Raw genomic sequence first — 27730 nt, forward strand, 5'->3', positions numbered from 1 at the left:
GAAAAAAACAAACAATAGAATAACTTTATTTAAAAACATTCATGCAACATTTTATTGGATGTAGTTTTATACAGTGGACACCTCTTTCCTGTGGATGTTCTGTAACAATCTTTCCCAACAGATTAAGCATGGCCGTTTATCCAGGTCAAATTTTAAAATTTACTCCAAAAAAAAAAAAATATCTGAATTTTTCTGGCTGTATGGAGTACCAAAGTGCTGCCCCCTCCCCCACTTGCTGCTGGATGAAAGAAAGTAACTTCACTATTCCTCAACTTCCAAGGACAAATTTGGGGTTTTTCCAAGTATTTTTGGAAACATAACAGGTGCAACATGGATAAATGCTTTTCTGTTTTATGAGCAATTAATTATGATAGATTTTCATTAATAAATACATTGGGTTATCATACCAGCTCATGCCAAGGACAGGTTTGCCACAATTTGACAAACTGGAAGGGGGGAAAATGCTATCAATAATTTAAGCAGGAGCACAGGTGTGAGGCAATGACTGAATAACACAAAAACTGGAATCCATCCCTTAACAGTGTTAGTGTAGAAAGTAATGTTCCTAGCTAGAAATAAAGGACAAGGCACCGTTTTACAGGCTTTTGTTTGATTTTTGTAGCAGTTTGCTTGACGGCTCAAACAATACAAGCCTTATGGACGAAGGTGTTATGACTCTTTAATGCACCTTTGTATCAAAGATCAGAGACCTATTTACATTTGTTACACGGAGGCACTTTGAAACAACTGATCAAGTTAAAAACAAAAAGACAAAAACATCCGCGAGATCAGCAACATTACATTATGTACAATTATATTAGTCACTTCGGTCAGGCTATAAATTTGTTTTTAAAGTCTCTAATTTCATGCAGAGGCATAACAAGAATGAACAGTTTTTCCTGAGAACAGCATAATCAGTGTTTAAATGCTGCAATGTTCCTTGCTCAAGGTCACTTATAGTTCCTCTTTTTGTTTTCCATCTGCATGAAGGAGGTGCAGCTGAAGTAACAGTGAAGGCAGCCTCTGGTGTGGGGAACAGAAACTGACCAAAACCTGCAGCACTAAAAAGGGAAATAAAATCCTGGCGAGATTATTGTGAGAGCACATCTCTTCTTGAACATAAAAAGGATGGACACACGTGTTAAGAGGAAGACTAGGATGTGAACAGGATAAAGGAGGAAACTGTATATACGCAGACTATATTCACCCGTGATTCCTGTGGGCTTGATGTATTTATGTATTTGCACAATATGCTTGTGCCTGGTGTCACTACGAGAAAGCGGTGCCAATTGCGATAGCTAGGATGAGGATGAGGATGGCTAAACAGACGAAAATCCAGATCTTCTTCTGCAGCGGGGGAAAGAAAGAAAAATGGAGAGGAAGTCGTTAAAATTGAAAAAGAAAAGCAAAAATACAAATAAAATATGCTTCAGTGCTGCAAATGTTTCTAACCCTTAACTTTCTTATTCTGTCACATATAACAAGCCTGTATGAGGCAGATCAACACATTGTGGCGTGCATTTGTATTCAGCCCCCACTATCCTAATGACCCCAAATAAAACCCACTGCAACAATTGGCTTCAGAAGTTGGCTAATTTATAATGAGTCCAGCTGTGTAATGTATTCTCGATAAACATGCAGCCATTCTGAGAAGTCCTCAGAGTTCTGTTGGACATTGTTTGGGTTGGGTTATAAAACAATATCCTAAAGCTGTTGGTCGAGTCAGAAACTGAACGGTTTTAGTCTCTGGATGCATCAGGCTGGTAGAGACATACCCTGAAATTCTGCAGTTTTAACTGAGGTTAAAGGTGGTTCTCAGAGGGTCTGAATGCAAGCGCGAATACCACACTATAAGTATGAATACCATACTATAAGTATGAATACCATACTATAAGTATGAATACCATACTATAAGTATGAATACCATACTATAAGTATGAATACCATACTATAAGTATGAATACCATACTATAAGTATGAATACCATACTATAAGTATGAATACCATACTATAAGTATGAATACCATACTATAAGTATGAATACCATACTATAAGTATGAATACCATACTTAAAAAATGTTAAACCCATGCATTTTCCTTCCACATCACAATCCTGCACTGCTTTGTGTTGGTCTGTCACATACAATCAAAATAAAACGCATAAAGGTTGGTTCAAAGGGCACAAATACTTGTATCTAAACATGGATGGAGACAGAAATATTGCTTTTTATCAACAGTTATGTTATGCAAAAACATGACATCACTAATCAAAAGAAAGTTTGATTTCCTTTTCATGGTTAACTTTTGCAAACTCTAAGACTGGAGAGATGCTGCTGAGCCGTCTTGCTGTTGCACATTGCATTCATTTGGGAGTTCTACCAGTTTGTTCTTTTTCCAGGTTGGAATCATCCTTACCAAACTTAAATGACTCTTTAAAACAAGAATTATGTGCAAAGGTTTGTCTTTACTGTAGTTTCTCTAATCAATACAGTAAAATTATACATGCAAGCAGAAATGGCAATGGCCAACCTCAACAAATCTAATCGATTGACTGCAGCAGTTAGTTTCCTCTTAGCTGGCATAAAAATGAATAATTTGACACCACTTTTTGGGACTGACCAACACAGCATTGTGGAGGCAGCATTATGCTGAGGGGTTGTTTCTCCTCCTCCTTACTTTTGATCAGCAGCTCGATGGTTAAAACTTGGACATGGCTGGGTGCTCCAACAATGATCCTAAATACGCATCAACCTGAAACCAACTAAACATTGTGTACCGGGCCTGGTTCTGTGTGAGGACACTGACCGATTTCCAATAAATACACTGGTTCTGATAAAAAAAAAAAAAGAGTGATCAAATATCCAGCCAGGAATAGGAGCTTGTTGACGGCTACAGAAGACATGCGGTCAAACTGCGGTTATTATATTAGTGGGGGGCTGGATCTATATGAATCTTTTAAGTATTATTCTGATCCGTTGTGGATAAAAGAACATCTTGGTTTTTCAATCAAGTTTAGTTCTTTGCTGTATAATCATTTCACCCTGGAGAACAGAGTTCAAATAAATCATTAAAATCAAAAATTTCAAAACCACATTTTCTAAAAGCTAAATGACTTGAGAAAAAGACACTTGTTTCTATTCAAGTTGTTTTAAAAAGGAGCAACAGATTAAAATCCCTGTAGGAAAATACAGAAATAAGCCTGTTTGTTCCCTGCTTCTACCTGCCTAGAAACATTCGCCATGATCCCAGCTAGGCCTGCAACTAACGATTATTTTGCTAATCGATTAATCTGTTCACCATTTGGTGCTTAATATAATTCTTTTTACAGATTTTGAACCAGGTGAAGCTAAAGCTACGCCAATTGAGGAGTTCTGGATAGGGCATATTTACAGACAAAGAAGGTTTATCGTCTTAAATGAAAACTACATATTTTTTGTACAGTTTTGGCCTAATTATTGCTCCTTCAGTAAATGGCACGTTTTAGAGTCTGGAAACTCCTATTAACGATTATTTGATTACTAAATTAATTCAAGATTATTTCAATAATCGATTAATCCAGTTCATTGTTTGATGCTTTTTTGTTTTTCCACTCTTTCCACCTGACTAAGGGATTTGGATTTATAATTTAAATACAATATTTACTTTAATGTAAAAAGGGGATTCTGGAACACTGCGCAGGACTTTTTCCTTCCACTCAACTAACACTGATATTATTTTACGCAGGCGTTTTGTGGCTTATGCTCTTTGTGAGAGGCGTGAGTAGTTAAGGTCTGCTGAACAATTGTCAAGTCAGCACCCTTCCCCAGGATAGCGCCGTCAATAACATATTTCTTCATTAGATATACCTTTTTTTTAAATGATATACAAAATATTTACGAGAAATGTTTTTTTGCGGAGTGGGGGTGGTTAGGTGTCAAAATAAATAGCAAAAGCTTGCCATATATCACTGAGTGTAACTGAACCCACATATATTGTAAGTGTTTCACTTTTTGAGGAGAATACCGGAACCTTTTTAAGTATGTTAATTTGCTTTTGACATCTTTCAGGTTTTTGGATGTGATTGGTTGGACATTCACTGCTTCTTATTACAGACAGAAAAGAAAGGCTGAAAACTGCTGCAGCGCCATGTCTTCCCTGCATGTGCAACAATGCAAAGGACGAGCTTTCTATTACACACCAGATTTAAGGGTAATTACAGCAGAAATATGTGTTGTTTCTTGGAGTTTTCTGAACTGAAGATAATGAATTTCCATAGCAGGAAATGTGGGTTTTTATAGATGGAGGTGGGTGGACCAGTTTTACCTTGCGGGCTTTTTTCTGATATGTGACTGCTTGCTCTATGTTATCTTTTGCTTTCTCCACATAGTTAGAAGACTGCTTGATGTTGTTTTCAATCCTGTCGACCATCTCCCCCTGAGGAAGACACAAGCATCAGAATAAAACATTGTTTTAAAGCAGGTTGAAGGCTTCGTATCGCTGTGGCTGTACCTGGGCTTCCACTTCCATGGCGAGGTACTGGAACATGTCATGCAGATCTCTGATGCTCTTCTCCAGCTTCAGGATCTCATCGTGTCTGGACTCAATCTCATTCAGAGCCTGCTTTGTGGCTTTAGCATCGATCAGGATCTGGACACCACAGATTTGTTTTTGTTTTTAGTTTTATAATATGGTTAGCCTCATAACATAATTGCCTATGCATCTTCTTGAGGCTCATCCTCACTCTAACCTACAATGACTCTAAAAAGATACACATGACAACCACAGATTTATGTTATAAACCAACCGAAAGTAATGCAAAACTTTGAAGTGGCAAGGAAGACATGTTTTCAACAAGTCTTGTAATTAGCCATGTTTACTCTGATACCCCGATATTCTGTTAAGGCCTCAGAGTTTCATTAGTAAACATTAGTAAACAAATAGCATCACGAAGACATGACGCTGTGATACTGTTTTATATGTCTATAAAGATTAGTCATAGACTAAATAAATCTCAACAGTAGGGCTGATTTTTAAAGGAAAGCTTAAGAGAAGTACTACTTCTGCCAAGAGTTATGAAGAGACAGTAAACATGTGGAAGAAGGTGATCTGGTCAGATGGGACCAAAATTGACCTTTTTGGCCTAGATGCAAAATTAAAACTGCACATCACCCTGAAAACACCATTCCCCACAGTGAGACATGGTAATGGCAGCATCATGCCGCGGAGATGCTCTTATTCAGCAGGTACAGGTAAGATAGTCAGAGTCGATGGGTGGAGCTAGGAAAACCTGTTAGAGGCTGCAGATGAGTTGGGTGGAAGATCACTTCCAGCAGGACAGTGACCCTAAACATACAGCCAGAGATTCAATTGAAGAGTTAAAAGTATACCCATATTATAGAATGGCCTACTCAAAGCACAGACCTAAATCCAAATGAGAATCTGAGAGAGTTTTTAAATGACAAAACTTGCCTCAGCTTCCAAGCAATTCACTACTTTTGTCGGTCACATAAAATCCCTAAAAGATGCGGTGAAGTTTGTGACTGTAATGTCACAAAATGTAAAAGGGTCAGGGTGTGAATACTTTAGGGAATTCAATCCAGTCTAACCATGATTTTCCAACCAAATCTGCTGTTCAGTTTGAGCAGCTAAAAAGGCAACAACAAATCCTGTCAACTTTTACCAGCTGACTGACAGCAGCCAATATGTGTGGTCTCTCTTCCATTCCAGTGCACTCACATTCTGAGTGAAAACATCCGTCTGGCCGCTTTCCAGCATCGTGTCCAGCTCCTCATCCGTCACGTTGGTGCCAGCTGAAGTCAGAGGGAAGGCAGATCAGAGTTAAGATAAATAACACTTGTTGAGACACACCTAAAGAATCTCTGAAATATTTAGAATCAGAGCCAACCCTGTTAAAACCAGCCTGAGCAGACATCTAGCTCAGGTTCAGGAGTGTCAGATCAGTGTTGGAGCATTTAACAGCTACCTTCTGATCATTTAAATGTCATTAAATAAGTGGCTCACAAACAATACTGTCTGTCTGTCTGTGTTGTTAGAGGCTGCTTTGAGGGTCTGGCCACTGGTTTGGGCCTGAATGTACTAAGAAAAACAAAGATTATCCTTCTTTTTATACAGTGTATGTAAATACCTGGTTTTATTGATACAACCATGGAGTTTTTATGTATTGTATGAATTTACTTTCCCTGTACATAGTGCTTATATGAGGTAAACGGGCCTTTGCTTTTTTAAGTCCGTTCTTACCCATAATTCAATCAATCTTTGTCCTAGACAAAGCTAATGAATGTGCAAGAGCTTTGATTTACCCGCCTTTAATTAACTGACTGAACATTATCTTGAATTCCCAGAAGCAAAGTTCAGATAAGTAAACAGAAACTAACATGACTGTTGCATCATCTGAGAAAGTAAAAAAAATGCAACCATGTCACGCTCTTTTTTTTCATAGAATGCATAAAAATTGTTCACTTAAGTTATATGATATTAATGATACCATTTTAGAGACATTTCTTTACTTCATACATTGTGCTTATGTGACATGTTCAAATGTGAATAGGTTGTAGCCGTTAAAAACAAGGGGGGGGGGGGGGGTAAAAGCATTGTGTACTCACTAATCTTGAGTTGCCGCTGTATTCGCTCCACATTGCGGTCTCTGTACTGGGCCTGGATGGTGTTACAGTGACCCATCAACTCCACGAACTCCTTGGACAGGACACCGTGCTGAGAAAAGAGACAGGAATGGTTTTAGCGGGAAGTCGGCAAAACAAGCAGCAGTGAAATGAAAACCCATAACTGCATTTCTCAGAAAATAGAATATTAGATAAGATCAGTTTAAAACATGGATATCTAATACAGAAATATGTTATGTTGTGGCCTAAATAAGTTGTCCAGCAGAAAGTCTTTGGCAGGTGAGCAATAAAAGGTCAATCCTAAAGAAGCTGACTGTTCTTCTGTATTAGAGCATGTCAATGAAAGGTTAAGTGGAAGGAAAAAGTAATGTTGCTCAGTGGTCAGAGTCCACTTGGTAGATTAAAATAATAATTTTTTTTATTTGGATTTCATGATCCCAGAGTCTGAGGGAGAGCGTGAAAAGCTGGTTGTTCAGAGCGCTGTATCCAAGCATATTAAAGAAAGATTTTTCTTATGTGAATTGAAAATTTAATTTTCAATTATATTCTAATCCATGTTGATGACCCTGCTGGGCTTGCATTCATGTCTAAGAGTAAGAGTAGTTAAAGTCTCCAGGTAAACATACATTCCCCTGTTACCTGAGTGCGCTGCATCCGAACATTGATTGAAATATATTTCCCATCATCAACTCCCTTTTTAGGCTCGATATCTGAGGAGAAAAATGTTGAAAGAAGTTCACATTTAAGAGGTTGGAGAGCTAAAGCTTTCACTTTAAAAGCACTCACTCTTCAGCTTCTTGTGGATCTGGCCCGCCAACGTTTTGATCTCGTCTCGAAGAGTTTGGAGCTCTTTCTTCATACCTAACAGAGGATTCAGTTAATGTAGCAGAGTATGTAGTCGCTCTAAAATGTAAATCGGTAGGTACTTAGGGGAATGTTTAGATCCATAAAATACATTTAATTCTAAACAAGGTTTTATGATTCACTTCATAGTGAATGATTTTAACCATTTGTTGGTTTCAGTCTGTTCTGAGCAGCTGAAGCTAAACCCTGAGTGAATAACGGCCTTAACAAGAACACGTACTTTCTTCTGGGAGCGCCACGCCCAGCACGGTTTTCTGCTTGTTCTCCAGGTCGGCGACCATCTTTTTAAGTGTGCGCAGCCCCTCGTGAATTTCTTGCACCTGTCAAACAAAGGAAGTCAAGTTGTAATTTTGATTTATATTTCAGATAATAGATTTATATAAACTGTTTAGTAAACAGACTGAACTTATATAGCGTTTTTATAATCATACCAACCACAAAGTCCTTTTACACAATAAATTGCATTTATCGTCTTCCCGCCCATCCACAGCTGCCCTAATTAGTCCTGCTTTCCAAAATAAATAGTAAATTCATTATTGAAAGTGGTATACACCATTTCTTAGGGCAAGAAAGCCTAAAAAGTGAAAGCATGAAAGAATAATAAATCGCAATCAACATTCTATTGCTCTTCAAAGCGGATAAGTCATTTTAAAATGCACTTCATTGTGAAACAAACTGAGTCTTTTGAGACGCACCTTTATAAATTGGAAGGCCTTATATTTATGGGTTACAACATCATCTTAAAGCCTGTTCCTCTCTGTGGCTGTAGACAGATAACAGACCCTTTTCTCGGCAAAAAAATGTCTTTAATAAACTGAATGGGTTTGTAGTCGCTTATTAATCACAGAAGAAAGATGGTGTGGGGCCTTCAGCTACAAATATCATCTATGCAGGACATGTGGGAGCTCTGTGGTAGTACAGGTGAAGTAGATAGCCTCAACAACCAAAAACAAGTCTTGCTGTTGGAAACACCTTTTGCCCTAGGATTATGAAACAAAATGGACACTTGCTGAGGACAGCAGATACAAAACGCAGTGTGATCTGCAGCGAGGACAGATGAGTAAACAACTACAAATGTTGTTTATCAGCATCAATTTCACCAGATAAAAAAAAAAAAAAAAGTTTTTACAGCAGTTCTTGCTTTTTATGTGACCTCGGCCAGTACGAAACATGTGCTTAGGGCTTAAAAAACAACAACAACAAAACGTTTGGCAGCGGCATCACTGTAGTGTTGTCAAATCCCGATGAGAAAAAAAAAACCAACCGATTATGTTAAGGAAAGTGACACTTGCACAAAAACAGCCCGGCTCACTAAAACAGTGGAGGCTGAAACCTGAGCAACAGTGCCAGTCAGAGCTGGAACAATTATGTACATCAAAAGGTTTTTAATTGGGTTCCTTTCCCCCCTGTGGTGATCTACACACAGGCTGGACTTATCAAAGAGCTCTTTTAAGTCTCTTAGTTGGGTGCTTGTTTGTTACCTCTCCAAGCTACAGCACACAGACCACATTTACCCCCACCTTCTTCTCCTTAGATCATCACTTCATGAAGTCAACCAAATATAAACAACTGAGGAGTGGTCCCAGAGATCTCTTAAATATCTTCCATTAAGGGAAATGCGATTATCAAGACAAGCCTTTGCAAGATTATATTAATCATACAGCCTTAGCACAGGGCCTCATAATCTCCTATAAAGCATTTACAGCAGAACACTAAAGCTGCTTTAATATAGTTTACGAAAATGTTTTACGTTTTCTGTTTCTCTTCCTTGTTTTTATACATTTTTTGCTTTATTTCCTAATGTGATGACATGTACTGACTTTACTAATCGGTGGCTTGGTCACTCAAATTGCCATGTAAAATAAAAGCATTTGTATGCTTTTAGCCTTTAAATCATTTTATTGCCACTTGCTTTTCACACCCTAATCCTTTCTCTACTGAAAGCAAGAATCCTCATGCATGACCTAGGCTAGAAGAAACAAGGAAACTGGGATCAGAAGCGATCAAAAAGTTGTCAAAACAATCAGTCTGTGTGATATTTAGATTGCAGCACCGCCCTGGTTTTAACACTTTCAGAAACGTGATGCTGCGTGCACCTTAACAAGGGACTGTAGGTATGTTATTATCATACAACAGCCTCTTGTGCTCCACTCGCTTGATTACTGATTACTCTACTGGCTGCGCAATCATCTATAAAAACTGCCTTTATTTCTCATCACCCTTTCTAATTTAGAGTTTTCTGATGATGGCGTAAAGTAAATACAACCAGAATATCATGCAATGCCTATTTTTTTCATTCCTGCTAGCGACCTAGCCTGGGCACATCTAAAAGGTTTTGGAAATAAAAAAACTGTTTTTTTAGCTGAAGATTTCTTGAAGATTTTTGCTTTAAATCAACCTAATTGTCATTTAGGTCAGTTAGGTTTGTACTTAACATCAACTTATTTGATATGCGTTCAAATTCATTTTCCATCAAAAACATAAAATACTTAATGAAAATTACTTTTAAAAGGAATGCAAGCTAAATATCTTTGTTTCCACCAAAATGCTCTGTGTTGCTGTGTTTAATGGAGGAAATATATTAAAAGAACATCTATAGATGGGGTTGATCCAATCCAATGTCTTTATCTGGGCCAGGAGTGACACCATTCTTGGATCAAACTGTCAGACAGCATTCAGCCAGCATGGTCCTTTGTTTCTGGAGGTCGCATTTGAAAGGATTTTATTCCTAACATTTCAACCGTCAATAAAATACAATTTTTGTACATTTATATCTTAAAGTAGCCTGCTTTCTATGGACAGTGAAAACTCTGCTCGGCAGCAACACCTTCGTCAGAGATGCTTTAGTGTTAGAAAGAAGAATATACAGGATAATTGTTTGCATTTTGTTCAAACATTTAAAGTGGTGGCAATAATCAAGTTGTTACAGTAACAAAAAGAAGAAAACTCCAACGATCTGAATAGGATCAGCGGCGTGTTTCTGCAGGAACACCAACAGTGCCAACAGCGTTAACTGCTAGGACAAACATACAGATCCAATCTACATAAAAGAAGATACAAACATACAGATTTAAATCCATTTACATTCCAATTTGATGCTAGTTATAATGCAGTCAAATTTAGTTTATTATGCGAAACAACGTTTGCTGTCTAAGGAAACCCAACTAACTGCAGTGACCACCTTTGCGGCAACCCCTCCCACAGTTTATTCTTAAAATGAAACATGTTCTCCTAAACTGCTGCTGTCTAATCTTCCTGTAAAGTACAACAGAAACTTTAGATTAGAGTTACAACAATCAGGACTTTCACTAGTCAATACTTATCTCAGTTCTTCTGTAAAGTCTGAGATGCAGCTTTTTTTAAGCACTATTACGCAATGAAAAACAACATATAGCTAGCACACATTATATTTGATCGTGGTATCATTTAAAATGTATTCTGACGCTTTTTCAAATAAAACTGTTTAGACAAAATACCCTTCAGAAAGTTTCTCCAACATATCTAAGGGTCGTGTAACCCGTCTACATGAGCCTCATCTCGCTGGCCTCACCTTTTTTAAGTAAGCGTCATTCTCCTTGTCATCTTTGACTGAAGATATTCCAGATTTGGGCATCAGAGCTTTTGCTTCTTCGTCATCGTCTGAAGTCTCGGCCTTCTGTAGAGGCATTGAAACAGAACCACATAGACATAAGACCCATGTTAGAGTTCAGGATGGATGTTGTGCTTCCCCTGGTGCCCTGCCCTGTTTGCCCCCTGGCCTCACAGATCTTTACACAGCGCAAACGGAAGCTGGGAATACAATGTCGCCCAGCTCCCAAAATTCAGCAAAAACAACAATTAAACACAGTTATTTTAAGACCATAATCCGTGTAGTTTTCTTAATAAACACTGTCACCACAGACTGGAGCGTAAAGTCCTTACTCGACTAAACCCATGATTTTTTTTTTTTTTAGCAGGTTAGCTAGCTAATGTTAGCTGCCAACTTTGAAACTCACGTTTCCTAATTCTTTTGTTCGGTCCCGCATTTTTCCGAAAAAAGTTCGCAATCAGATGTTAAACTCCACTGCAGCCAGGCGCTGAAGAGAAACAAAAGCTGTTCCTGATAATGAAATTCCCGAAATGTTTACTCTTCTGTCATTCAACAAGTAAACTTCAGTAGTATCACTTCTTCTTTTCTTTAAGGGCGGATCGCAAACAGCTTACAGGTGCATACCGCCACCTGCTGTATATGACTGACATCTACAACTTCCACCCATCATCCATTCCATTTTCAGTTTTGTTTTTATGTAGTTTTGTTTTTATGTAGTTTTGTTTTTATGCAGTTTTGTTTTTATATAGAAATACAAGATTTTTAGATTCAGGTTGTCCCAACTCTCTCACTGTTTCCTGCAATCTTTCTCTTTTAGTTGTACACAATTTAATTCAGAATTCAATATAATTCCAAAATACTTCCCAAAGGGAAATTAAATGTTGTTGTAGAATCAGAATCAGAATCAGAAAAGCTTTATTGCCAAGTACGTTTTTGGACATACAAGGAATTTGTTTTGGCGTAGTCGGTGCAATACAATACAAATTAAACAGTATAAACATATCTACAATATAATATAAATATATGTGCACAGTTTTAAGTGAGTGAGAGTAAATGTAGAGCAGTATAAGATGCAAGAGCAATACAACAGTGCAGGTGATCATTGTGCAAGTAAAGCAGGAGTCCAAGCTGAGCGTTAATGTAACGCTTAGAGTTACAGGTTACAGGTGTCCTGTCAGCAAAAACAGGGGGGGTGTGGGGGAAAGGGAGAGTGTCAGGGTGGTTTCCGGGCTTTGTTAACCAGGCTGGTGGCAGATGGGAAAAAACTGTTCTTGTGGCGTGAGGTTTTGGTCCGGATGGACCGCAGCCTCCTGCCAGAGGGGAGAGTCTCAAAGAGTCTGTGACCGGGATGGGAGGGATCAGCCAGAATCTTCCCGGCCCGCTTCAGGGTCCTGGAGGTGTACAGTTCCTGGAGCGACAGTAGACTGCAGCCAATCACCTTCTCAGCAGACCGAATGACACGCTGCAGCCTGCCCTTATCCTTGGCTGTAGCAGCGGCGTACCAGATGGTGATGGAGGAGGTGAGGATGGACTCAATGATGGCTGTGTAGAAGTGCACCATCATAGTCTTTGGCAGGTTGAATTTCTTCAGCTGCCGCAGGAAGAACATCCTCTGCTGGGCTTTCTTGATGAGGGAGCTGATGTTTGGCTCCCACTTGAGATCCTGGGAGATGATGGTTCCCAGGAAGCGGAAAGATTCCACAGTGTCAATTGTGGAGTCACAGAGGGTGATGGGGGCAGGTGGGGCTGGGTTCTGCCTGAAGTCCACAACCATCTCCACTGTCTTTAGAGCGTTGAGCTCAAGGTTGTTCTGGCTGCACCAGTCCAACAGATGGTCCACCTCCCATCTGTACGCGGACTCTTCACCATCAGAGATGAGCCCGATCAGGGTGGTGTCGTCCGCAAACTTCAGAAGTTTGACAGACTGGTGACTGGAGGTGCAGCTGTTGGTGTACAGGGAGAAGAGCAGAGGAGAGAGAACACAGCCTTGGGGGGAACCGGTGCTGATGGTCATGGAGTCAGAGACGTGCTTCCCCAGCCTCACGCGCTGCTTCCTGTCAGACAGGAAGTCAGTGATCCACCTGCAGGTGGAGTCGGGCACACTCAGCTGGGAGAGCTTCTCCCAGGTTATAGGTCATATTATGCAGGTTTCTTCAAAGTGTAGAGTGTGGTAAGTAAAGTGTGTTTCTTCTGTTGTAGATGCTGATGGCTGCGGGCGGGAAGGATCTCCTGTAGCGCTTTGTCTTACAGCAGATCTGAAGAAACCTCTAGATGAAGACACTATGTTGTTTTACAACAATCTCATGAAGAGGATGTTAAGGGTTCTCCATGTTCGTCATTTTATGAAGAATCTTTCTTTGCACAATGATCTTCAGAGGATTCCAGATCAGGTTTCCTCTGATGCTGCTTCCCCAGCAGATGATGGCAGAAGAGATCACACTCTCCACAACAGACTTATAGAAGATTTGCAGCATCTTGCTGCAAACACCAAATGACCTAAGCTTCCTCAAGAAGTACAGTCTGCTCTGACCCATCTTGTAGACGGCTTCAAAGTTGCATCTCCACTCTAGTCTGTTGTCCAGGTGAACTCCAAGGTATTTTTACTTCACCACCAACTCCACTTTTTCTTACATGAAGGAAATAGTGTTTAACCTTTTCTTGTTTCTCTTAAAATCTACAATCATCTCCTTTGTTTTAGTCACGTTCAAAATGAGATGATTGTTTCCACACCATGCCACAAAGCGGTCCACCACCTTCCTGTACTCAGCTTCTTGTCCATCTCTGATCCACCCCACGACTGCAGAATCATCCGAGTATTTCTGGAGATGACAGGAGTCTGTCTTGTACTGGAAGTCTGAGGTGTACAGAGTGAAAAGGAATGGTGAGAGTACAGTCCCCTGTGGTGCTCCTGTGCTGCTGACTACCTGGTTAGACTCACAACCCTTCAGTCTCACAAACTGTGGTCTGTTTGTCAGGTAGTCTTTGATCCAGGAGATTGTTGAGGCCTCCACCTGAGTCTTCTGGAGTTTCTGACAAAGCAAATCAGACAGGGCTGTGTTAAATGCACTACATACTTAACTTCACAGTTCAGTGATATATATTCCAAATTTTCTTTTTCTCCACATCCCTCACATTAATCAGTTCTTTCTCCCAATTACAAACAACATATAATTTAGGGAGGTATGACCTACCCTCAGTCTCATGATAATTACTTCTCTTGTTTTTCTCTCCATAGTTCTTTGTTAGTACTGATTTTTGTGTATTGTATAAATTTCTTCCCTTCTTTTCTTCATTCCACCTTTTTTGACATATTTCCATTTTGATTATTGATTTACCTACTACTTTCCCAAAGGGATTGCAACGGTTATTGCCCCCTCTTCCTCAACCCTTCCATTGCTTTAGCTAATTTGTCCGACTTCTTACACTGGTACCAAACAAAACTGTACATCAAACCACCCCTATGCAACCTAAATAACAGATAAATCATAATAGTAAGTAATTTCTGTTGTATTCTGCTGTCTGTATACTTTATATGACTGTTTTTGAATCTCTGCACACCACCGCCCCATCTGGTCTAACCTCTTCTACCCACTGCAAGCTTATTATTACTGTATATCCCTATTACCATACAACCCTTTATGTTCTTAGAACCATTTGTGTATATTTTGAGGTAATTTTGATAGTAACACTTCTTTTTCTGTCTTCTTTTTGTAACAACTTCGGGCAAATAACTTAATGGTGCATTACTGCCACCAACTGATAACGGGTGTGGACCGCATGTTGCTAAAAACAAAGAACCTCAGATTCTATTTAACAAACTGCTCTGTCTGAAAGAGAAAAAAAAAGAACATGACCTGGTAGCTTTTAATTCTGGAGTCTTTCCAAAAATAATTAAACAAGGTCAAGTTTTATTTTATATTATTAAAGTTTTGAATTTACAAATTTTTCCTATACTGAAAGTTCTGACAATGCAAAAAAACATATTCACTTGTCTCATCCTTCCCACAGTTACATTTCCCTGTCTGGTGTCTCTGTTATGAACAAGGTGTTGTTTAGTCCAGTATGCCCAAGTCTGAGTAATAAAATAATTGTCTCTTCCCTCCTGTCCTTCCTTTTCTACTCATCTCTCATATTTTCCTTCAGATTTTATAAAAACCACCTCCATTCCTTCTTCTAATGCTAGTGTTTTTGCCATCTCTTTTTCTTAGTTGTCATATTATGGCTTTATTTCTATTCTTCTAAATACTATCAACTAATTAATGTATGGGGCTTTTATTTGCTAAAATATCTGCCATTTCATTCCCCTTAACCCCATAGAGAGCCAGAACTCATATAAAGTTAACTGTAAGCCCTATCATATTGATTTTATAAAGTGTTATGTTGTATCTCAATATGTCTGATCTACTATTTGACTGGCTGTGCTACAAACTGGCCAAAGATGAACTAGAATCTGATCCTAATGGTTTTACCTCTTTAACCCACTGAACAGCTAAAAATATCGAAGTTCTGTAAGATATTCAAAGCTTTGGATATAGTTTTATAATGTAACCCTGCTTTAAACTTTTCCACAACTTTATCTCTCACATGTCTGTTGTGTTCTTTGGTCTTTATGATGGATTACCTGCAGAATAAAATACACACAGGTGAACTCTATTTAGTAATTGCATGACTTGTAAACAACTGTTTGCACTAGATTTTATTACAGGGCATTAGAGTAAAAGGGGCTGAATTTAAATGCATGCCACACTTTATTTGTAAATCATTTAAAATCATGTATGACCCCCCCAATCAAGCATTACTTTGTGTTGGTCTCTCATATAAAATCCAAATAAAATACATAAAAGGCTGTGCCTGTAATGTAACGAAGTGTGAAACCGTTCAAAAGGTAGGGATACATTTAATGGACTTGCAAATCAATGAATCCACCTCAGGATGGCGCTCTTTACCTGCCAAGGCTCTCCCTGATTTTTCACAAAAATGTAAATTTTTTCACATCATGGTGTCACATTTGTTCTTAAAAACATTATATACTTAGTGTTTTGAAGTGACAACAAAATGGTTAGAGCGCATGAAGGTATATACTTTGGATAGCAAAGTAAATGCTGTGTAAATTAGCTTGACTGATGATTATAATCTTCACCTATTTTTAGGTCATATAATTGGTGGAACCTTTCTAAGCTTCCATGTTGGAGAAAATGGTCCATTCTGACATAAAGCATTGCAAAGTTGCCTCAGATTGGTCAGCTACACATCCATGATGCAAATCTATTCCACTTTATCTGAAAGGTGCTCTATTAGATTGGGATCTGTTGACTGAAGGCACAAGGAACTCATTTCCAAGAAACCAGTTTAAGATGATTTGAGCTTTGTTTTCAAGATGCATTACTCTTCTGGAAATAGCCATCAGCAGATGAAATCATGTGATCATGATGATGGACATGACCAGGAACAAAACCGAGGTGGGCTGTGGCATTTAATGTGTAGTTGATACAAAGGATCAGGAAGTGTGTCAGTAAAATACGCCCCACAAGCAGCAGCATGAGCTGTTGATCCAAGGTGGATCCAGGCTTTAATGTTTTTTACGCCAAGTTCTGACCCGTCTGAATGTTGCAACTGAATCAGCCATGCTGTTCGTACCAGACTGACCAATACAACCACAGTGGCAGACATGCCATAATTGAGGAATGGAATACCATCAAATAGCTGAGTGTGACTAAACTGGTGACCAGCATGAAGTGGAGATACTCCCAAAGCACTACTGAGGCCCATGTTTGGCAAATTAATAAATGTTCAGCGATAGTAATAAAAACCAACAGCATTTTCTTTAGCAGTAGAAATAATTGACCTATAATGGCACATTCATTCATTCACACACAAACATACAGTGGGGAAAACAAGTATTTCATACCCTGCCAATTTACCCACTTGTAAAGCATGTAGAAGTCTTTAATTATAATTTTATCATAAGTACTCTTAAACTGAGCAATGGAATCTAAAACAAAAATCCCAGAAATCATATGGGTGATTTTAAGTAATTACTTAGCATTTTATTGCATGATATATTTTATACATCAGAAAAACAAAACCTAATATTGGGTACAGAAACCTTTGTTTGCAATTACAGATATCAAATGAGACTGGCTAGGCCACTCCAGGACCTTGAGATGCTTCTCACTGAGCCACTCCTTAGTCGGCCTGGCTGTGTGCTTCGGGTTGCTGTCATGCTGGAAGACCCAGCCACGACCCATCTTCAATACCCTTACTGAGGGAAGGAGGTTGTTGACTAACATCTCCTGATACATGGCCCCATCCATCCTCCCCTCAATACGGTGCAGTCGTCCGGTCCCCTTTGCAGAAAAGCATCCCCAAAGAATCATGTTTTCACCTCCATGCTTCACAGTAGGAATGGTGTCCTTGGGGATCCTTCTTCTTCCTCCAAACATGGCGAGTGGAGTTTAGACCAAAAAGCTCTACTTTAGTCTTATCAGACCACATGACCTTCTCCCATTCCTCCTCTGGATCATCCAGATGGTCATTTGCAAACTTCAGACAGGCCTGGACATGTGCTGGCTTGAGCAGGGGGACCTTGCGCGCGCTGCAGGATTTTAATCCATGTTGGCGATGTGTGTTACTAACTTACTTCTTTGAGACTGTGGTCCCAGCTCTTCAGGTCATTGACTAGGTCCTGCAGTGTAGTTCTGGGCTGATCCCTCACCTTCCTCATGATCATTGATGCTCCACGAGGTGAGATCTCATGGAGCCCCAGACCAAGGATACTGACCGTTATCTTGAACTTCTTCCATTTTCTTATATTTGAGCCAACAATTGTTGTCTTCTCACCAAGCTGCTCGGCCATTTTTCTGTAGCCCATCCCAGCCTTGAGAAGGTCTACTATTTTATCCCTGATGTCCTTACACAGCTGTATGGTCTTGGCCATTGTGGAGAGGTTGGAGTTTGTTTGATTGAGTGTGTGGACAGGTGTCTTTTATACAGATGAGTTCAAACAGGTGCAGTTAATACAGGTAATGAGTGGAGAAAAGGAGGGCTTCTTGAAGAAGAACCAACAGACCTGTGAGAGCTGGGATTCTTACTGGTTGTTAGGTGATCAAATATTTATTTCATGCAAAGAAAAGCAAATTAATTACTTAAAAATCACACAATGTGATTTTCTGCATTTTTGTTTTAAATTCTGTCACTCACAGTTGAAGAGTACCTATGAAAAGATTAACTACGCAAACTACGTTTCCCATGATGCACCAGCGGGGAGTGTCGGGCTGTCAACGCCAGGGAAGAGGGGTCGGTTCAGCATCTCCGGAGCTGCGGAGCGAAGCAGAGGACAGAAACACAGTGTTCACAAACAAAATGAGCTGGAAATAAATCACCGACTGTTTGCCGCGTCGGTCCGCCGCGATGCCCAAACCGGATATTTAATGACCGATCAGCGCGGAGACCGGACTTTAATTCATCAATGAGATCTGCGGAGAGGCTCTGCCGCTCGGTGGAAACGCAGAAAAACACAAGATGAAGAAGCAGTTCAACCGGATGAGACAGCTCGCCAACCAGACAGTGGGCAGGTAAGAGCTGGAGCAAAGGACACCACATGTGTGCCACATTATGTGCAGCTGTGTGATTGATTGAGCTCAGCAGGGAGGAGCGTATCCTCACGCTGATGAAGAGGAAACCGACATGATACCCAAGAAGCTTGGCTGCTGCTCCTGCTGTCCACCGACCAATGACAGACAGGCGCAGAGCAGGCTGCTGGCAGAGCCTTTAAAAACAACACAGCATTTGGGTTTTAATCAAGTAGAAGAGCACATTCTACTGGTGATTAGTAACTGTAAGATGATGGATAGTTAGAGGTGGAAGGGGTCAAACATTCAGACTTTAGGGTTGCATTCTCACCACAGGAACTTAGAACTGTTTGAGGAACAACGATCTCATGTGAACTTCAATTTGTACTTGGAGAAACATTATCCAAGATCCAAGATGGGGGGGGGGGAAATCTGTCTTGGAAATGCTACCTTCCCTTTGGTGAAATCATACCTAAATTAGATTTTTCAGTTTATTTATATGGCACCAGTTTACATTAAATGTAATTTCTAAGTACTTTACAGGACAAAAAGGCCCACTTCATATCCAGTTATAAAGAAATATAACTTACATTGCAGAAATTCATATTAAGTTGGAATAATTTTTTTTCTGCCTTCTCTCATGAAATGATTGTTGTTAATTTGTCACAGATAAAGAAAAAAACATTTTAAAATTGTATTGATCAATCACTTCCAAAAAGGGAAAATTCAAGTCTACTAATTGACCGGAAGCAATTGGTTTCCTTAGATTTTTAAGGAGAAACCATAATAAACTGAATTTGACTGCATTGTGTTATCAGATTAGATATGCCTCTATTATATGAATGCATTGATTTGATTATACATTTCTGTATACAGAAATCACAAAAAAGGAAGAATGTGTCATGAAAACCAAATTCCAGTTCAATCATAATTATAATACAATACACCTAAATTTAATTTATAATAGTAATTGGTAAAAAGGTCAATGACAAAAAAAGGCTCAGAAAAACCTATGATATATTCTGTTTGTACTCAGAAGATTTTCTAGGTCTTAGCTGGAAACACAATAGGAGCACCTCCTGAATTTGGAATCCCATTTGGACAGTCTATCAAAGAACTATACTGTTTCTGTTTTTGGACATAGAGTTTGAATCCATAAAATAAAGAAAATGTGCAGATTAGGCATGACATTATGACCACCTGATAGTGTGTTGGTAGCCCTTGTTTTGCCACAACAGCCCTGACCTGTCAAGGCATGGATTCTACTAGTCCCCTAAAGGTGTGGTATTTTGTCACATGTTAACCGCAAATCTTCTAAGTGCTGTGAGTTGTGATATGGGGTCTCTATGGATTGGATTTATTTGTCCAGCAAATCCCACAGATGCTGTTTTTGGATTGAGATGTGGAGAATTTGAACCAATTTTGCTTTGTGGGTAATGGTTATAGCTCCTAGAATATACTGGTCCTTCTCAAAATATTAGCATATTGTGATAAAGTTCATTATTTTCCATAATGTCATGATGAAAATTTAACATTCATATATTTTAGATTCATTGCACACTAACTGAAATATTTCAGGTCTTTTATTGTCTTAATACGGATGATTTTGGCATACAGCTCATGAAAACCCAAAATTCCTATCTCACAAAATTAGCATATCATTAAAAGGGTCTCTAAACAAGCTATGAACCTAATCATCTGAATCAATGAGTTAACTCTAAACACCTGCAAAAGATTCCTGGGGCCTTTAAAACTCCCAGCCTGGTTCATCACTCAAAACCCCAATCATGGGTAAGACTGCCGACCTGACTGCTGTCCAGAAGGCCACTATTGACACCCTCAAGCAAGAGGGTAAGACACAGAAAGAAATTTCTGTACGAATAGGCTGTTCCCAGAGTGCTGTATCAAGGCACCTCAGTGGGAAGTCTGTGGGAAGGAAAACGTGTGGCAGAAAACGCTGCACAACGAGAAGAGGTGACCAGACCCTGAGGAAGATTGTGGAGAAGGGCCGATTCCAGACCTTGGGGGACCTGCGGAAGCAGTGGACTGAGTCTGGAGTAGAAACATCCAGAGCCACCGTGCACAGGCGTGTGCAGGAAATGGGCTACGGGTGCCGCAATCCCCAGACCTGGGCTACAGAGAAGCAGCACTGGACTGTTGCTCAGTGGTCCAAAGTACTTTTTTCGGATGAAAGCAAATTATGCATGTCATTCAGAAACCAAGGTGCCAGAGTCTGGAGGAAGACTGGGGAGAAGGAAATGCCAAAATGCCAGAAGTCCAGTGTCAAGTACCCACAGTCGGTGATGGTCTGGGGTGCTGTGTCAGCTGCTGGTGTTGGTCCACTGTGTTTTATCAAGGGCAGGGTCAATGCAGCTAGCTATCAGGAGATTTTGGAGCACTTCATGCTTCCATCTGCTGAAAAGCTTTATGGAGATGAAGATTTCATTTTTCAGCACGACCTGGCACCTGCCAAAACCTGCCAAAACCACTGGTAAATGGTTTACTGACCATGGTATCACTGTGCTCAATTGGCCTGCCAACTCTCCTGACCTGAACCCCATAGAGAATCTGTGGGATATTGTGAAGAGAACGTTGAGAGACTCAAGACCCAACACTCTGGATGAGCTAAAGGCCGCTATCGAAGCATCCTGGGCCTCCATAAGACCTCAGCAGTGCCACAGGCTGATTGCCTCCATGCCACGCCGCATTGAAGCAGTCATTTATGCAAAAGGATTCCCGACCAAGTATTGAGTGCATAACTGTACATGATTATTTGAAGGTTGATGTTTTTTGTATTAAAAACACTTTTCTTTTATTGGTTGGATGAAATATGCTAATTTTGTGAGATAGGAATTTTGGGTTTTCATGAGCTGTATGCCAAAATCATCCGTATTAAGACAATAAAAGATCTGAAATATTTCAGTTAGTGTCCAATGAATCTAAAATATATGAATGTTAAATTTTCATCATGACATTATGGAAAATAATGAACTTTATCACAATATGCTAATATTTTGAGAAGGACCTGTACTGTTTCCTCCCTCACTGGTCGGTAGTTATGCAGCCCCCAGTTACAAACTGTAATTCACTGTGTATTCTGACACCTTACTCTCAGAACCAGGTTTTGAGAACCTCTGACCCAGGTGTGTAGCCATTACAGTTTTTGCCCTGGTCAAACTCCCTAAAATCCTTTCAGTGTCCCAGTTGTCCTGATTGTAACACATAACTTTGAGGAGAAATTATTCAATTGCTGCCTAATATATCCCAATCAATAACAGGTGGCATTATGAAGATATGCGTTATTCACTTTACCTGTCTGTGTTCATAGTGTTATGTCTTATTGGTATAAATGGTTATCGAATCATATTGCTACCAGTAGTTAGCACAACCAAAATTAGCCCACATGTTTTCCAACTTACTACTAGAACGAGCTCAACTTGGGCTTGACATCATTCCCAGATCTGAGCTTTGACTTCTGAGACAATCCAAATGTAACATAACACTGCATTCAACTTGTCTCAGAAGCTGGGAATGTAGCCACACCCTTATTCCAGCTATAAGTTGGCAAACTTGCTTATTAGGTTAGTTGTTGCTGAGCAACCTATTAATAACAATGTAAACCAAACCAGAGGTGTTGGTAAGATGATGAAACATTTGAGGCTCAGTCCTGCCCAGAATTGTTTTTATTTTGCGACGATGGCAACAGGATTAAGTAATTTCATATCGATATAATAGAACATGTCGTACCATGCCGATATATGCTGAGGCTGGTTTTTCTAGTGTGGATTTATTTGAATCCACATCCTGTAGTACAGTTGCTTGTTGTGTAAATATATATTTTTAAGTTTATTTATTCAATATTTAACCAAACAACTTTCGGTCTGTCAAGTATTGTCCTATGAATACCAGCCCAATATAGCAGTGGTAGTAGATTAATAGATGAAAAAGTGATTCGAGCACTGGCATTCTCAAAACAACGAACTCTGCACACATATGGAATAAATTCACAAAATGAAAATAAGTTAAAAAATCTGAATTTATTAACAAAAACAATTAAACTCCAAGTTGAATATTGTTTCAGTCCTATCTCTTTAACTAGGCTAGTAAAATTTAAAACTACCATGCCAATGAAACTAATGAATTCTATGCAAATAAAAGGGAAAAGGCAACCAGTTAAAAATAATGCAATGATTTCCCATTACTGCGGCAGCCGCACCGATCCGTCTGTCGATCTCCCGCTCCATTTTTCCCTCACTCGTGAACAAGACCCTGAGATACTTAAACTCCTCCACTTGAGGCAGGAACTCCCCTCCAACCTGAAGAGGACAAGCCACCCATTTCTGGTCGAGTACCATGGCCTCGGACTTGGAGGAGCTGATCTTCATCCCAGCCGCTTCACACTCGGCTGCGAACCGCCACAGCGCATGCTGTAGGTCTTGGCTAGAGGGGGCCAGCAGGACCACGTCATCTGTAAAAAGAAGAGACAAAATCCACTGGTCCCCAAACCAGACCCCCTCCGGCCCTTGGCTGCGCCTAGAAATCCTCTCCATAAAAGTTATGAACAGGACCGGTGACAAAGGGCAGCCCTGCCGGAGTCCAACATGCACCGGGAACAGGTCCGACTTAGTGCCGGCAATGCGGACCAAACTCCTGCTCCGCTTGTACAGGGACCGGATGGCCCCCTAATAAAGGGTCCCCGATTCCATACTCCTGGAGCAACCCCACAGGGCATCACGAGGGACACAGTCGAATGCCTTCTCCAGGTCCACAAAACACATGTGTACCGGTTGGACAAACTCCTATGAACCCTCGAGTACCCTGTAGAGGGTATAGAGCTGGTCCAGTGTTCCACGGCCGGGACGAAAACCACACTGCTCCTCCTGAAGCCGAGGTTCAACTATCGGCCGGACTCTCCTCTCCAATACCCTGGTGTAGGCCTTACCAGGGAGGCTGAGGAGTGTGATCCCCCGGGATCTGGTCAGAGCTCTCCCGGAGGTGGGAGTTGAATACATCCCTGGCCGAGGGCTCTGCCAGGCGTTCCCAGCAGACCCTCACTATGCGCTTGGGCCTGCCAAGTCTGTCCAGCTTTCTCCTCCTCCAGCGGATCCATCTCACCACCAGGTGGTGATCAATGGACAGCTCAGCCCCTCTCTTCACCCGAGTGTCCAAAACATGCGGCCAAAGGTCTGATGATACAACAACAAAGTCGATCATCGACCTCTTGCCTAGGGTGTCCTGGTGCCAAGTGCACTGATGGACACCCTTATGCTTGAACATGGTGTTCATTACGGACAATCCGTGACTAGCACAGAAGTCCAATAACAAAACATTACTCGGATTCAGATCAGGGAGGCCATTCCTCCCAATCACGCCTCTCCAGGTGATGGGTCAGACAAAGAGCGGTTCAAGAATCCCTCATGAGGACAAAAATATCGAGGCACGTGACGTTGCCCGGTACGGCGGAGCCGGGGTCCCACCCTGGAGCCACGCCTGGGGTCGGGACTCGCTGGAGAGCGCCTGGTGGCCGGGTCGCTCCTCGCGGGACCTGGCCGGGCCAAGCCCGAACGAGAGACGCGAGGCCATCCCCCAGTGGGCCCACCATCTGCAGGGGGAACCGTGAGGGACCGGTGCAAAGAGGATTGGGTGGCGGACGAAGGTGGAGACCTCAGCGGCCCGATCCCCGGATGTTTAGGCTGGCTCTAGGGATGTGGAATGTCATCTCGCTGGGGGGGAAGGAGCCTGAGCTTGTGCGGGAGGTCGAGAGATATCGACTGGAAATAGTTGGGCTCGCCTCCACGCACAGCGTGGGCTCTAGAACCCATCTCCTTGAGAGGGGTTGGACTCTCTTCTACAGGTCCTTCTCAAAATATTAGCATATTGTGATAAAGTTCATTATTTTCCATAATGTCATGATGAAAATTTAACCTTAATATATTTTAGATTCATTGCACACTAACTGAAATATTTCAGGTCTTTTATTGTCTTAATACGGATGATTTTGGCATACAGCTCATGAAAACCCAAAATTCCTATCTCACAAAATTAGCATATCATTAAAAGGGTCTCTAAACGAGCTATGAACCTAATCATCTGCGCATAGATCCTAAATGTCTTCACTTCACTCCAAAGGACTGGAGCAAACGGGGAAAGTGGTAAAAGTTCTGCTGCCCCTTTACTGCATCCTCAAACCTGGACAGCAGTAATGGAGCAAGTGTTGCATCTGATCGAGTTTTTTACTCTTCGACTTCTCTTCAGATAAACAGTGAACATGGACTTACTGGAGACGCATAAGCTTCGGTTACTGAGGCCAGTAAAACTCCCAGCCTGGTTCATCACTCAAAACCCCAATCATGGGTAAGACTGCCGACCTGACTGCTGTCCAGAAGGCCACTATTGACACCCTCAAGCAAGAGGGTAAGACACAGAGAGAAATTTCTGAACGAATAGGCTGTTCCCAGAGTGCTGTATCAAGGCACCTCTGTGGGAAGGAAAAGTGTGGCAGAAAACGCTGCACAACAAGAAGAGGTGACCGGACCCTGAGGAAGATTGTGGAGAAGGGCCGATTCCAGACCTTGGGGGACCTGCGGAAGCAGTGGACTGAGTCTGGAGTAGAAACATCCAGAGCCACCGTGCACAGGCGTGTGCAGGAAATGGGCTACAGGTGCCGCATTCCCCAGGTCAAGCCACTTTTGAACCAGAAACAGCGGCAGAAGCTCCTGACCTGGGCTACAGAGAAGCAGCACTGGACTGTTGCTCAGTGGTCCAAAGTACGTTTTTCAGATGAAAGCAAATTCTGCATGTCATTCGGAAATCAAGGTGCCAGAGTCTGGAGGAAGACTGGGGAGAAGGAAATGCCAAAATGCCAGACGTCCAGTGTCAAGTACCCACAGTCAGTGATGGTCTGGGGTGCCGTGTCAGCTGCTGGTGTTGGTCCACTGTGTTTATCAAGGGCAGGGTCAATGCAGCTAGCTATCAGGAGATTTTGGAGCACTTCATGCTTCCATCTGCTGAAAAGCTTTATGGAGATGAAGATTTCATTTTTCAGCACGACCTGGCACCTGCTCACAGTGCCAAAACCACTGGTAAATGGTTTACTGACCATGGTATCACTGTGCTCAATTGGCCTGCCAACTCTCCTGACCTGAACCCCATAGAGAATCTGTGGGATATTGTGAAGAGAACGTTGAGAGACTCAAGACCCAACACTCTGGATGAGCTAAAGGCCGCTATCGAAGCATCCTGGGCCTCCATAAGACCTCAGCAGTGCCACAGGCTGATTGCCTCCATGCCACGCCGCATTGAAGCAGTCATCTCTGCCAAAGGATTCCTGACCAAGTATTGAGTGCATAACTGTACATGATTATTTGAAGGTTGACGTTTTTTGTATTAAAAACACTTTTCTTTTATTGGTCGGATGAAATATGCTAATTTTGTGAGATAGGAATTTTGGGTTTTCATGAGCTGTATGCCACAATCATCCATATTAAGACAATAAAAGATCTGAAATATTTCAGTTAGTGTGCAATGAATCTAAAATATATGAAGGTTAAATTTTCATCATGACATTATGGAAAATAATGAACTTTATCACAATATGCTAATATTTTGAGAAGGACCTGTACTCTGGAGTTGCCCACGGGGAGAGGCGGCGGGCTGGTGTGGGTTTGCTTGTTGCCCCCCAGCTCAGTTGTCTCATGTTGGGGTTTACCCCAGTGGATGAGAGGGTCGTATCCCTGCGCCTTCAGGTTGGGGATAGGTCTCTGACTGTCATCTCGGCCTACGGGCCGAGCGGTTGCGCGGAGTACCCGGCCTTCTTGGTGTCCCTGTCGAGCGTGCTGGATAGTGCCCCTCCCGGGGACTCCATTATTCTGCTGGGTGACTTCAACGCCCACGAAATGGGGGCACTGTGCCGGTCCGTTGTGGTGAAGAGAGCTGAGCCGAAAAGCAAAGCTCTCAATTTACCGGTCGGTCTAGTTCCTACCCTCACCTATGGCCATGAACTTTGTGTCATGACCGAAAGAACGAGATCCCGGATACAAGCGGCTGAAATGAGCTTCCTCTGTAGGGTGGCCGGGCACTCCCTTAGAGATAGGGTGAGGAGCTTGGCCATCTGGGAGGGGCTCGGAGTAGAGCCGCTGCTCCTCCACATCGAGAGGAGCCAGTTGAGGTGGCTCAGGCATCTATACCGGATGCCTCCTGGACGCCTTCCTCGGGAGGTGTTCCAGGCACGTCCCACCGGGAGGAGGCCCAGGGGACGGCCCAGGACACGCTGGAGGGACTATGTCTCTCGGCTGGCCTGGGAACGCCTTGGGCTCCACCAGGAGGAGCTGGAGGAGGTGTCTAGGGAGAGGGACGTCTGGACGTCTCTGCTGAATCTGCTGCCCCTGCGACCCGGTCCCGGATAAGCGGAAGACGACGAGTACGAGTATGCAATGATTTCCCAGTTCATTGTGGATATTTATGTTTAAGAACCAATGTTTATTTTTATCAATTTGGAAATAAAGTTATTTTAGTTTTAAAACTTGTTCAAACAGCAGTTTGCAATGCAAATCAGAAGGGTAGATAAAACATTTTTTAAATAAAATATTATAAAGAATGATTTGGCAATATCATAACCTTTTTGGGCAATTGATTCATCAATTGATGGCTTTAAACAGCCACCATTATTTAGTAAAATAATATTTAAGGAAGTATTATTTGACAAATTAAAAATCCAAAATCCTTTGGAAAATTAATGTTTATGTTGTTAACTAGCCATCATATGGAAAAATAGACTACTAAAATGGCGGAAAGGAACGTCTATGACTCTCACAAAATGGCGACAAACCGGATAAAAGTATTGGACCTTCCTGATGATAGCATTAGCAGTTAGCGGTTTTGGCTAACAAAGGAAAATAGCTTCTTTTGCAAACCTTTTACTTTCACATAATGTTGCTAGATTTTATTATATTGGAGTCATAAGAGAGTAAAATGTAATCCCTCGATAGTTGAAGCACGCTCTCTGGTCCTCGTTCTTAAAAACTGTGACCACCCCCCAGGTCTGCCACTCCCGCAAAGTTGTCCCAGTCCTACATGCAAGATTGTAG

The 27730-nt window shown here is 41.3% G+C and overlaps 2 protein-coding genes across 8 annotated transcripts in view; one reads left to right on the plus strand and one right to left on the minus strand.

Moving 5' to 3' along the window:
• Positions 1-10: 10 nt before the first annotated feature.
• Positions 11-11671, minus strand: stx4 (syntaxin 4). Its single transcript, XM_047378066.1, has 10 exons — positions 11480-11671; positions 11035-11139; positions 7705-7804; positions 7407-7481; positions 7260-7330; positions 6603-6711; positions 5716-5789; positions 4489-4626; positions 4303-4413; positions 11-1347 (listed from the first exon to the last, which is right to left on the minus strand). Exons 1-10 carry the CDS (start codon positions 11507-11509, stop codon positions 1270-1272), a joined length of 891 nt encoding a protein of 296 aa, XP_047234022.1. The 5' UTR covers positions 11510-11671; the 3' UTR covers positions 11-1269.
• Positions 11672-18005: 6334 nt separating this feature from the next.
• LOC124875178 (rho GTPase-activating protein 44-like) overlaps positions 18006-27730 on the plus strand; it is a 129386-nt gene continuing 119661 nt past the window's right edge. For all 7 annotated transcript variants that reach the window (XM_047377128.1, XM_047377133.1, XM_047377129.1 and 4 more), the window contains exon 1: positions 18006-18647. In XM_047377128.1, coding sequence (XP_047233084.1) covers positions 18595-18647 — 53 coding nt within the window. In that variant the 5' untranslated portion in view covers positions 18006-18594. The remainder of the gene's footprint in view (positions 18648-27730) is intronic.

Source organism: Girardinichthys multiradiatus, chromosome 10 (genome assembly GCF_021462225.1).
Source record: "Girardinichthys multiradiatus isolate DD_20200921_A chromosome 10, DD_fGirMul_XY1, whole genome shotgun sequence".
NCBI lineage: Eukaryota > Metazoa > Chordata > Actinopteri > Cyprinodontiformes > Goodeidae > Girardinichthys > Girardinichthys multiradiatus.